The 13,469-nt window shown below is 47.7% G+C and overlaps 1 protein-coding gene across 1 annotated transcript in view; it reads left to right on the top strand.

Annotated features, from left to right (window-relative positions):
* The first annotated feature begins 346 nt into the window (after positions 1 to 346).
* The window catches only part of PDZRN3 (PDZ domain containing ring finger 3), a 217,874-nt gene continuing 204,751 nt past the window's right edge, over positions 347 to 13,469 (top strand). Inside the window, exon 1 of the mRNA XM_072941713.1 lies at positions 347 to 1,201. Coding sequence (XP_072797814.1) covers positions 479 to 1,201 — 723 coding nt within the window. The 5' untranslated portion in view covers positions 347 to 478. The remainder of the gene's footprint in view (positions 1,202 to 13,469) is intronic.

Raw genomic sequence — 13,469 nt, 5'->3', positions numbered from 1 at the left:
GCAGAAGTGGAGAGTGAAAACTGTAACAGGCTCCAGGAAAACTCGTTTGGGCGACAGCAGCAGCTTCAGCTCCTAATTTAGCTTTTCTCGGCTGGCGTTTCATCTCTTACAGCGAAAACTGCTAGGGAGCGGAGAGGAGTTTCCGGAGTCCAAGACTCAAGCTGCCATCCTGGGCGAACCAGTCCCCTCGGCGAGCCTCTGGGTCTCCCCACCCGCCTCTGCCTCTCGACCTCCTCTTTTTGGCGGGGGACCAGCGGGAAGCAACCGAGTTAGGATGTTGGTGCGCACGCGCTCGCGCAAATACGGCAGGAGGAGTTCTGTTCCTCGGGCTTTTTCCGAGGAAGTCTGGAGCAATTAGGCTCAGTCCGGGGAGAGCCAGCGAGCGAGCGGGCGGCGCAGCCGGCGCGTCTGGGCAGCCTCGCTGGGAGGGAGGGGGCGGCCGGCCGCCCGGCGGCGACTCCGGGCCCCGGCCGCCACCATGGGCTTCGAGCTGGACCGCTTCGACGGGGACGTGGACCCGGACCTGAAGTGCGCGCTGTGCCACAAGGTCCTGGAGGACCCTCTGACCACGCCGTGTGGCCACGTCTTCTGCGCCGGCTGCGTGCTGCCCTGGGTGGTACAGGAGGGCAGTTGCCCCGCGCATTGCCGCGGTCGCCTCTCGGCCAAGGAGCTCAACCACGTCCTGCCGCTCAAACGCCTGATTCTCAAGCTGGACATCAAGTGCGCTCACGCGGCGCGCGGCTGCGGCCAGGTGGTCAAGCTGCAGCAGCTGCCCGAGCACCTCGAGCGCTGCGAGTTCGCGCCCGCGCGCTGCCGCCACGCGGGCTGCGGCCAGGTGCTGCTGCGGCGCGACGTGGAGGCGCACATGCGCGATGCGTGCGATGCGCGGCCGGTGGGCCGCTGCCAGGAAGGCTGCGGGCTGCCCCTGACGCACGGCGAGCAGCGGGCGGGCGGCCACTGCTGCGCGCGGGCCCTGCGGGCGCACAACGGCGCACTGCAGGCCCGCCTGGGCGCGCTGCACAAGGCGCTCAAGAAGGAGGCGCTGCGCGCGGGCAAGCGCGAAAAGTCGCTGGTGGCGCAGCTGGCCGCCGCACAGCTGGAGCTGCAGATGACCGCTCTGCGCTACCAGAAGAAGTTCACCGAGTACAGCGCGCGCCTCGACTCGCTCAGCCGCTGCGTGGCCACGCCGCCCGGCGGCAAGGTAGGCGCCCGTCGCCCACCCCGACCCCCTGCCGGGCCCCAGGGTACCTCCCAGTCCCATGGGGCCCAGGGATGCCGGGAGCTTGCCAGGAGTATCCCTGCCTCTTTCTTCTGACACTGCTTTCCAGATATATCACCGTGAGCAGGTCGGGGAATCAGTCTAAACTTGGAAAACGTGATCCTTACAGATTAGACTCAGGGTGGAATATAGCTCTGGCAGCCTCAGGGGTTCTGGTAAGGCTAAAGGGAATCTGCGATCCACTAAGTAAAAATGAGTGTAACTGTAGAGTCAGAACTACCGAGGCTTTGCTGCAGACCAGCTGTGTGATCTTGGGGAATCGCTTAACCTCTCTGAAGGTTGGGAAACATGGTCCCTATACACGTGACACAGGAGCAGATACTAACACACGATGTGGACTAGAGCCACGCACCCTCAGGAGCTCCAGAAAGAATAAAAAGAACCCACAGTCAGTGTAGAGTAAGCTAAGAAAGTTGCCAGAGGGGAGGCCTCTGGAGTAAAAACTGGATTCGAATGTGGGCTTTGCTGCCAACTATCTTGCTGACCTTGAGCAAGCCGCTTAAGCTCTAAAGTTGAAAAGTATGGCCCTGGAGATGTGACACAGGGGATAGAACACAGGAGGCCCCCTCTCTGTGGTATTCCACCCGGGAATGAAAGAATCCCAGAAAGAATTAAAGGAACCGCCATCAAATATAACAATAACTGAAAGAGAGTTCTCTGGAATTAGAACTGTTCGAGAATCTGGGCTTTTGGCTCACCAGCTGAGTAACTTCGTGGCTTAACTCCAGGTGCCTTGGTTTCCCTCAATGTAAAATAGGTTATCACCCTTCAGGGAGAAAATATGTGAAAATCACCTGGCACGGTGCCTGGTGGAGAGTAGATGCTTGTTGCTCGGTGCCTGGTTGAGAGTAGATGCTCTTTAACATCCTCCCCTTGTAAGCCAGCCCCTGGACCTGATTGTTATGTCATTCTAACAGCTACTTCAGGAGGCTTCCTTTGCTCTAGGCCCTATTCTCAGCACTTCTCAGTTGTTTCCCTTTTAATCTAGTAAGGGAGGTGTGATGCTCCTCATTTTGTAGATGAAGAAAACAGGCCCAGCAAGGGGCAGTCATGTGCCTGAGTCACGGCTTTTAGTGCCTGAGTTGGTTCACATGTGTTGGTCTCTCCAGCCCAAGCTCTTAACCACTGTTGTGTTGCCGCTCAGTGTAACCACAAGTGCCACTTACTGAGGGTTTATTAGGTGCCAGCAACTGTGGCAAGCACTACAGCTGCAGTATCTATTTGATCCTCTGAGATGAGGAAGCGGGCTCAGGTCACAGAACTTGTCCCAAGTCAAACAGTGACTTGGGACAGAGCTGGGATTCAGGGTCTGCCTCAGTTGTCTACCTTGGGATGTTGTGACATTTTGGGCCCCCAAATTCTTGGTTATGGGAGGCTATTGTGTGCATTGGAAGACGTTCAGCAACATCTCTGGCCTCTCCCCCTGGATGCCCGTAGCAAGCACTCCCCCAATAACTTCACATTTTGTCAAGTGTTCCCTGAGGGGGCAAAATCACTCCCAGGGAACCAGAGTTTCCCTGGTTGCAAAGGCCACATTTTCAACAACTGGGGAGGGCACTGGCCACGCTACCACCACTCTGTGGTTCAGCACTGCGCAGCGGAGGCGCATATGTGTGCCTGAGGGGCCCCCAGGGGCCTGTGTCTGCTTGCCTGCCTTGCCGCTCCCTGCCCTCTCCCAGCCCCCTCTTCCATAGTGCACGCCAGACCTGCAAGTTTTCCGACTCCCCCTCCCCGCCTCCACCCCATCCTGGCCTCCCAGCCCGTCTGTCAGCTGCAGCCTCAGCAGCTGGCCGGCTCTGGGCGAAGGGCAAATATTTACAGCTCTGAGGCTCACCCGGGACCGCACAGGCGTACAAAAGCCTGGCGTGAGCCTGCGAGTCACCAGAGTAGGAAGAGGGCAGAGCTTGGTCTACTAGCAGGCGCCGGGATTGGGGGCAAAGGAGTTCCCGGCGTTTCTCCCATGTATGCTGTCATCTGGACTTCCTGCGTAGTTTTAAGTGATGCTTATTTATAAATAAGCCACTCAGTCCCCCAGAGTTTATACATCATTCATTGTTAAGCTAGTTTATTATTTCTTCTTGCCTTTCTGTTTTCTTTCTGGAGTGTTTGGGTAAACTCTCTCTCAGAATCAAAAATATGATACTTGAATCAAAACTGTGGATGTTTTTGAAGCTCTTTTGGGTGAGTCAGTAGGATAATCAGGGGTATTAAGCTTAGGAACAAGATGTTGCTTTTTGAGCTTACAGAAAAAGTTTCCTTCTGGAGTTGGAGCCCTGCTCGGGACTTTTATGGACCTCAGAGCTGAGCTTGAGGACAGCCAAGAATGGCCTGGCCTGAAAGCTGCACTAGTTCATTTCTCTGGCCTTAGACCCTGGCCGGCCTCAGCGCAGGCCTTAGGGAAGCTCACTACTTTTTTCTTGAATTTAACCCTCAGTTGCCCTTGCAGAAAGCTTTTGCTGCTCCTGCATCTGCCAGACAGGCCCCTCCCACTGCAAGCTGTTTAAGAACTTGTTTATTTCATTGGATGGACTCTCTGCTCCCACTGGGTACTGTTTATTCTACAAGGCAGAAGGATTTATATTGCTTGGAAACTCATAGGCACAACACTTTTATTACTTTTTTAAAAAATCCTAACGTTTACCTCTCTGTTACTGGCTGAAGTAGATAGGAAACATTCAGGAGATTTTCGATACCCCGTATTCAAGTCCTAGACCTTGTTCCATACAGTGATGTGGCCTTATTTAAATAATCTTGGAATTTGACACAACATTGTAAAATGACTATAACTCAATAAAAAAGTGTTTAAAATAAAAAAAATTAAAATTAAAAAAAATCTTAGGTTTCGGGTTTTTGATACCAACTGAGCATTGAGGGCTTGTACCTACACAGGCGTTGTTAATCCTTTTCTAAAATGGGAGCTGGAACAGGTCTTCTCACACATGATTGGAATCACCTGGAGAGCTTGTTAAACCACGGATTCCTGACTCTTACCCTTACGGATTCTGACCTTTTGGGGGCTGGTGTGGGGCGTGAGAGTCTGCATTTCTAACAAGCTCCAGGTGATGCTGGGCTGCCTGTCACATTTTGGGTAGCTCCTCAGCTAGACAAAGAGTTTAGGCTCAAGCACAGACGTAGACAAACACGTGTTGGTCTTCTCCACACAGTTAACGATTTTACTGACTGTTGTCTAAACATCCCTTCCTGAACATTTTAGGAAAGCCCAGGGCAAAGTTCTAAAACCAGCCTGCCTAGCAGTCATGTTATAGGTAACTACAGCCCAGAAAGGCCATCTTTAACCCATCTGAAGCCCCACCCAGGCTACAGCACACTTGGTGACGCTATTTTGAATATGTTAAAGAGTTTTCCTTCCAGCCTAAGTTTCCCATCCTGAGTTTTCCACCTGATTCTGAGAACAAAAGCATTTCATAGCAAAAAACTTACCTGGCTTTCTGGGAAAGGGAAAGTTCTGGGCAAAACTTTCCTTGGAATTGTTGAGAAATTTGCAACGCAGCCTTGATAGCTTCTGCTCTTTTATCCCTACATCTAGTCTGTCATTAAATCTTATTGATTTTACCTCCTGAACACTTCCTGAATCTGTTCACTGCTTGCTCTCCAGCCCCATCAGATGATCACCTTGGTCCAAACCAGGGTTTCCTGACCACAGCACTGTTAACATTCTGGACTGGGTAATTCTTGGTTGTGTATGTGTGTGTTGTGGGGAGGATGTTGTGTGCATTATGGGATGTTTGGCAGCATCCCTAACCTCTACTTATTGGATGCCAGAAGCGCCTCCCACGATGTGACAGTCACAGAAATCTCCACACTGCCGCTGTCACCTGCAGGACGAAATCAGCCTTGATCCAAACCTCTCTGTCATCTCTTGCCTAGACCACAGCTGCTCCCTCCACATATTTTCTTGCTCCCCTCCAATTACCTAGTGGATATAAGGTCACTCTGGATCCTGCTGGCCTCCACCTGCCTATACTCTTCCTCTCTTTAGTCTCTATTCCCAGGGTCTCTGATCTCTGGCAGTTCTGTGTCTATGCCTCTGAGCTCCTTCCTGCCCCTGGGCCTTTGCACTTGTTCTTTTTTCTAGTTGGAGTAGTCTTTCTGGTTACTCATAGCTAAGTAACCAACACGTTTTCCAGTTCTCCCCTACTTCCTCCTGCCTTTCTGTCAGCACTTAGGGTTTGCTCATTACTAGACAACCTTTCTAGCCTTTCCACCCCAGCTCTAGCATCACTGCCTCCAGGAAGCCCTCTCTGACCTTGACTAAGTCTGATATCCAGGACACTCACTTTGGTGCTCAGCCTGCATGGCCTTCATCACAGCTGTAACTGAATCATGGGAAGGGCTGTTTTTTGTCTGTCTCCCCAGGAGGGACCGTGTGTGTTCTTCCAGGCTGTGTCCCAGCACCAGCGTGATTATCAGGTGCCCTATAAACTCTTCGATGTGTATTTGTTCAGTGAATGAATTCAGAATCGAAAGGGCTGTCTTGTCAGCCATGGTAACTTTTCAGATTGCTAACCAAGAGTGAGTTCGTTAGTTCACTCTTTAAAAAGAATGAATTTTTCCTTGACCTGCAAGTTAACAAAATTGTTACCCAGGTTTGTGGAGAGGTGGTTTTTTTGGTCCAGGAGATCCACCCAATCAAATTATATAAAACCCCCAATCCCAGAAATGATTTTGTCCGTTTTAGAACTCCTGGAAATGAGTGAATCTAATAGACAGTTGTATCAAAAGGTGCTGCAGATGTCCAGGCACTTTGAGATGTGTCTGTCAGTGTTCACTGTTCCATGTATTCTGTTTCTGAAAAGCTTCGACAGATAGCCTTTCCATAGTGTATTTAACAGAACAGCCCAGTTCAGCTAAAGGAAATTTGGGCTGCTAACACCCATTTCATTTCAGTAATTTGTAAAGAAAACTAGGATTTGTCTTAAGAAGATGTTACCCAGCTACACTGGCTTAAGTGATCATAACTGAATAGCTTGACTTGGGAATTCAGTTGCCATTTATGTGTAAGTGGTTCTTTTCTGAGTTCAGAAATGATGCTGGACTCTCTGTAAAAATATTTAATGAGGGGGAGCCTATTCATAACGTGGTTGTGTGTTGGTTGTAGACCAAGGAGCTTAAAAGGAAAGGAAATAATATTCATTGAGTTTTACTGGGTGGTGTATACTTAGGGCACATTATGTGTGTGCACACATTAGCTTCTGCATCCTTTTCATTAGGAAGACCCTCTTTTTTTGGTAAGAGAGGCAGATTCTGAAAAAAAATTGTAAAACAGCTTGGTTAAAAGTTACATGGATTCTAAATGTAGAGCTGAGATTTGAACCCAGCACCTGACTCCAGGCTGTTACCAAAATAAAAGTATTTTCTCCTAAGGCAGTGTCCCCTCCAAAGCCTTAACACAGGTTTCCAATGGATGATTACTATACCTGGAAGCACTATGTGGATTAGAGACGTAGGTGCATCTTCAGAAAGATCCTGGGAGGTAGGTACCCACAACCCATTACCCTCCCCGTTACAGATGGGAAAACAGAGACTTGGAAGGTTAAATAACTTCCCCAGCATCATCTTCTGGCTCCATGTAGTTGATGTGATGGCTTCTGGTCCATGGCAGCGAGGTCTGTTCATCCCATGCTGTAACGCCCAGTTTCAGAGGTCTGGTGTGGGGCACATGGCATATAAAACAGAACGGGTCCTGGTTGTAAAAGAGTCACACGAAATAAATATAAAGAAAAGAAAGAAATGGTGTCCTGGATGGAATGGTGCCTTCTCCCCTGATTCTGTATGTCTCTTTATGGGGACTTAAGGGGCAGAGCCATGGTGCAGACTGTGTGTGCCTGAGCCCTGTATCAGCCCTTTCTCTGGGAGTAGATCGGGGGATAAGCTTTTCCCCTGACAGAGGGCAGCAGGCATGCAGAAATGAGTCCTGGACAGAGAGGTCACCCGCAGAATTTTGCTAGAAGCTGTTTTCAGGTGCCCCGTGTCTTTGCTGTACATTGATCAGGAAAGGGTACAGTGTCTTTCATGTTGTGGGTCAAGGTTGGATGCAGGACTATGTCACCAGCATCTCCAGGGTGCCCTGAATTGAGCTGTTGTATGATGTATATCAGACCCTGGAATCGGAGGTACCCAGGGTCATGTGCTCCTTCTGCCTCATTGTTGAGGGTCTCTGGGAAGGTTTTCTAATCTCCTCTAAGCCTTAGTAGCCTCATCTCCACAATGAGATAATGATATGCCTGCTGATAGGATGGGCATTAGGATTAAAGGATCTGATGTACATAAAGGGCACAGGAAGGCTTACCAAGCATTTACTGAACATATGTTAAGTGAACATTTATTAAGTGCCTGTAGGTTTTGAGATCTTTTTCAAATCAACGGCTGGAGAAGCACTAGAAATTCGAAATGGTTTAATGGAGAAGAAGGAAACGATTTTTACTCAAAAGGGTCACAGGTGTATTGTGAGCCTGGGGCTATCCCTGAGTGGCACGGTCTCTGGATTTCTGTTCTCTGCTTGTCAGGGGTGGAAACTTTGTGAAATAGGGATGTTCAAGTCAGTTTCACTGCATCTGGGTGGCAGCTCTGGGCTGCAATGTAAATGACGAGGCTAAAGCTGTGAATGAGAGGAGGTTACTGGGTTGTGGGGTATATTTGTATATGGCCCACTGAAATTAACAAAGCCAGGCAAAGCTCCTCCCCTCCTATAAGTGAGAATTTAGGGACTTACAGCAGGGTAGCCTTTGCTTTCTTCCTGATTTGGAGAGGGAAATTCTCCAGACTGGGTAACTGGATGTGCACATTTCAAAAACCTTGTAATCCAACAAGTGGAAATGTAAAAACACTGTAGAAGTTTAAATAAGTTTGTTGTTGTTTGTTGGTGAAAGCGTTGCTTATGGATGTTCAGCAGAAAAGCAGATGGCTGTATGATAAAAATTAGAGGTACAGACTTGGAATCAAACTCCCGGAAATACTGACGTAGACATTTAGGGATTTCGTGTGTTATTTAAATATAGCAACAGACTAAATATATATATATTTTGGCTTAGGGTAACACTGACAGTCTTTACCTAATTCATTATGTTATGTCATTTTTCAGAGGCATCTTATTTGGCTAATGGATGAATATATACTACCCTCTGGATATTGTGGGTCTGGAAACGCTACATCTTTGCTTCTTTCCACCTGTTTTCCCATGCCCTTTGTCTCTTTTCATCCTCTCTACATCTGTTTTGGTGACAGATACACGCTGCTAATACTTCCGTTGACGGTCTCATCCATTTCCAATCCATGTTCAAGCATCACCCCCCACAACTGTCTTCAGTCTTCGCTTTGATCAGTTTCCCCTTCCGTTCTTCCTCCAAGAATCCCTGCTTTAGAACTGAAGGGGGAATTACAGGAAGGGGTTGATCCACGCTGCCTCTCGATTAAAAACATAGTTTGACTGACGAAAAGGACAGAAACATCTTGGTGCAGGGAGTGAAGACATCCTCATGTCTTTACTACACGATTTCTGGCAGCCAGCTCTGCCTCCTGGCCCCCTCCCCCGCAGCCCCCACCCCTCCACATTTTTTTTGCGCTTTCTTGTCACTAGTCAACAGACAGAGCTGTTTCCCAGCTGTGTGAGCCTTTGGGAGCTTTGCATAATCTGAGGCTGAGAGGTGTTGTGTCACCCCAGATACACAGACTAGCGGTCAGTCAATTACAGTTCTCAAAACCCACTGGGCAGCTTGCCAGTCTAGCCAGTTCTCGGCTGCCAGTCCCACAACAGCGATAATCAAGAAACACCCGTCATTGAGCGGAAAGGGGTTTGTAGAAAGAATCCACATTGACAGTGGTATGGATGGACTTCGGGGGCCGTCACGGTGATTAGGAGATGGCCGGCATCCAAGCTTCTGAGGCCAGGCTGTTTGGAGGAGAACAGTTACAGAGTAATGCTACGAGGAAGAGGGACTCTGTCCGAAGAGGACAGTTTGCATTCTTCCCTAGATACTCACAAAGAAAAGCAGCCACCATGAAGTGTCTTTTTGAAAAAGTACATTTGACTTTTGGTTTTTCGCTGTGACTTTTATTTCCTCCCCCAGATTCTTGTCCAGTTAGCCCTTGAGTTGAACAGATGATGAGCCGAGGCGGGGGATGATGGTAACATTGATCCTATAGTTACATGTTCGAATACGGTCGCCAAGCCTATTTTAAGCAGAACAAACTGTCTGTTCCTGAACACAGAGCTTCCATTGCTGATGGTGACTTCCTGGCTGTGGATGGCTCATGCCTGCTCCCTCCTCCAGGGTTACTGTATCTCTGCCCTTCCTCAATCCTAAAGACCTAAGCACCTCCCGAGTAGACCCTCCACTGCACTAGGGGCCAAACTACCCACCTGAGGTGGGTTCCAGGGGGGAGGAAGGGTGCTGAGCATCTGATAGTGCTTCATGGCCCGCCCCCAGGGAGTCAGTGCTGTCCCCAACTCCCGAACCTGCAGGCATCTTCCTCCTCCATCCCCCACCCCAGCTCTTGGTGAGAGCTCCTCCCCTCCTGAGTCCTGGCTGGGGAAGGAAGGGGACCCTGCCATTGAGAAAGTGACAGAATGGGGGCAGCTCGAGGTAAGGCTGTCAGGGAGGTTATCATCTCATTTCCACTTTTGTTGTTGGTTTTCCCGCTTTTCTTCTTTTCTTCCCAGACGGTCACTACTCACTCCTCTGACAGAAGTTGGAACGGTCCCAGGTCTCAGCAATCCCCAAGCAGCCTGTATGCCCAGCTCCTCCCTCCACTGTCTGTATCCAACTCAAGTCCACACTTACTTGGACTTGCCATTTCTCCCATCCTGTTGTGAGCCAACATATGCTCCCTGCTCCCCCATCTCCCGCCAAGCCTGGGATGTCATATGTCTGATTTCTCCTCCTCGTGCCTCACAGCCCCCTAGTCAATACTATTTGCCCATCCCATCTCTGGGATGCTGCAGGTCCAGGCCAAGCTTCTCCCCTTGTTTCTTTCGTGTCTCTCCCACCACCTCCAGGATCAGAACTGTCTCCTGGGACTTCAGCAGTCCTTCCAGAAAATGCCAGTCTTTCTCTAGACTTGGAAAGAGGAGAAACATGCATGCAGAAGTAGCTCCCATCAGATGGCCGGATGTTGTGATGAACACGTCACGATCTTTCTGTGCTTAGTAACTGCAGGCCTCTGCTCTCCCAAACTTGCTTTAGATTGAGGATTCGACATTCTCCATTTCTTGGATTTTGCAGCGGGGTCATTTACGTGGTGGAAGAGTTCCGTGGCCTCCATGCTGAGCTATGCTGGTGTCCATCGCACCCTGTGCTCTGCTAGTATTGGGAGCCCTTGCTCTTGGCCAGGCACAGTGTGGAGACGCAGGGTAGTGATGGTTCGTCTCATTCATGCTTCATAGTAACTGTGACGTAAGAGGAACCCAGTGTTATCCCTGTTCTACAAACGAGGGGACTGAGCTCAGGTTCTGACTCTAAAGTCCCAGATCTTCGCCATTACCCTACTCCTATCAAGGTCATAGTATTCTTATGACATTCTTCGGGATATAACAGACAGGATTGATCTTTGCCACTATTGGCTACATAGTCTAAAAAGCCTTGCTTAAAACTCTAATTACAAAACTAATTAGATGTCTAATCCCTCATAACATTTTCATGTGGAGGCTCCTCTTTTGAGGCAGAGGGGTGTAGGGTAGGGTGCACGAGTTTACCAGTGTAGCACAAAGAGCATGGGTGTTGGAGTCCCGTGGACCTGTGTTCCAGTCCTGCCTCCCACCCCAACCCTCGCAGCTATGTGATCTTAAGCCAGTGGAAGAATTTCTCAGAGCCTCGGTTTCTCAGGTATAAGGATTGATATCATACCTGCTTCAAAAGGCTGATGTTTTGGTTATTCACTTGTTTATGTGAAACAGAGCTCTTTCCCTTCTTTGTTTTATTATACCAAGCCATTGAGAAAACTTCCACCCATGAGTTATGATAAACTACCAAACAGACCGATATTGGTTAAGTCTTTCTTTAGATGAACAACGTCACTTGTTAACACTGTCTGTGAACAGCCAGGATTGCAGCACTAATGGGAGCCTTCGCCTTTATTCCATTCATACATCTCTTCACCTGGTGGAAAATGATTGAATGAGAATCATTTAAATGACCTCTATCCAGATGAATTTTAAGACCAGAAACAAGTTACATGGTTAAGCAGAAATTAGAGTGGTTAACATGTTAGACATGCTGTGTGAAGGTGAAGCCGAGTGTTTAAATTCTGTATTAGTATTTCTCCTGAAGAATGAAAAATTAAAGGAAAGAGTTAAGTTTGCTTGCGGGGAGGAGAGTAGAAAGGAAAAATCGGAATCAAGCTCAGGGTGTCAGAGAAAAAGAGATGACTCTTGGTAGTTAGATGGGGAAATGAAAGGAATTCAGCCTGGAAGGAGCTTTTGTCTTCTCTTACAGACCATCACTCCCAGTGTCTTGTGTTGAATCTTCCATCTGGTGTCTCAGTCCTGTGAATAGTCCTACAATAGGCACTGCCACCTGAAGCCAACATCTAGACCTTCTGGATAAGACTAGGTCCCAGTGCTTCCAGAAAATGAGAACACCCTTTCTTTCTCCCCTGCGATTGAGTACATCTGGCAAGGAGGTGTAGACAGTCAACTTGATTGTTCCAAAACGTTCTTTGTAAATTGCTCTTTGGCTGAGGAATGTTGTTTCGGGTGTTGTCCCAGTTTGTCTCATTGTCACTTGAAGGAGATCGCTGAGTTTGGGACCAGACCTACGTGTCTTTGGGCATCTCAGGTTGGGTCTTTTGGAGATAAGTAGTTCAGTAAACAGTCTGGAGTTTTGTTCTAATACTGGTTTCCTGGGTAAGACCTCCTATGATAAGTTCCTTTATGGAACTTTTTGCAGCTCTAGCAAGTGAACCATCTTCGGAGGGACCTAAGATTCTGGGCTACACAGCACCCTTTTCTACGTTCCACACTGAAAAAGAGGAGTAATAGAGAGTCATTAAGGTCTAGAATTGGAGATCATGGGTTTAAATCCCAGCTTGAGCTCTTACTAGCTCCTTGAAATGGGACAACTTTCTTAAACATTCTCTCCCAGTCTTCCCACCTGTGTCTTGAGGATGGTAATAGTGCCAGTTGATAAGATTGGTTGGATTGTCTTATAAAATAAAGCACTAAAATGCTCAGTATAATTTCTGGCACGATAAATGTTAGCTGTCATCATTGTTAATGCACTAAGAGTTCTTTATTTTTCTTTCATTTTTAAAAGAATAAATGGTTATCACACAGTAGATTTAAAACTAGTCTATTTTAATCATTTGGCTGTGCATTCTCCTTTACGCATCATTTGAGATTGTCAAACCAGAGCCATCTGCCTTGGATGTCTATGTAAGTGTGCAGTTTCCAACACTGATAAGTTATGAAAGCCAGAAATGTAAGACATGTGTGATGACTTGCCCCAATTCCCATGTATCTCTAATTTTTTCACCTTTCTAAGATAACAAAGCAAGAAATGAACTTAACCAGTGTTTCCCATTTCCAAGGCAGAAAGATATACACTGTTTCAGTTTGCACATCATTGTGTTTGTATCTCAAAACAATGTGGTAAATTCTGAATTTTTATTTTCTTACATCCGTGAAAGCTGTTGCCTGTTAGTTTCTTGCAGGTGAGATTAATGATAAAGGTTGATGGCATGGATAGATGCTATGAATTGGACATTTTTTTTTAAATGTGGATAAATTGTCATTTATGAGAGTCTTCTGTTTTTTGTTAAGCACAGTAGCTTGATAGAGATTTGCTTCCCTTTTATATTTAAATACTCTGTCTTCTGTATCAAGTAAGTGACCCTGTAGGAATGAAGACTTTGATGTTTTGTTCTTAGAGGATGCCTAATTCTTTCATCAGAAACTGCTTTCTTCTGACAGATTATCATTTTTGCTTTTCTAGGGTCTTAGTAATTGATACTAAGGATTACATGAAATTTTTGAAAGTATTTTGAGACCTATTAGTCTTTAACGTGTGTGTGTGTGTGTGTGTGTGTGTGTGTGTGTGAGAGAGACTCTGTTCCTGGCCAAATATGAAACAGCATTTTACATCGACAACATTAGTCGTAAATGAAAGCAGTGCTTCCAAAAAAACCACTGGGCGCTGCAGGTCCGAAAGATTGATTTTCTTTGCCAGTGTGGTCC

This window comes from Vicugna pacos, chromosome 17 (assembly GCF_048564905.1).
Source record: "Vicugna pacos chromosome 17, VicPac4, whole genome shotgun sequence".
Lineage (NCBI taxonomy): Eukaryota > Metazoa > Chordata > Mammalia > Artiodactyla > Camelidae > Vicugna > Vicugna pacos.
This window is presented reverse-complemented; position numbering and strand designations above follow the sequence as displayed.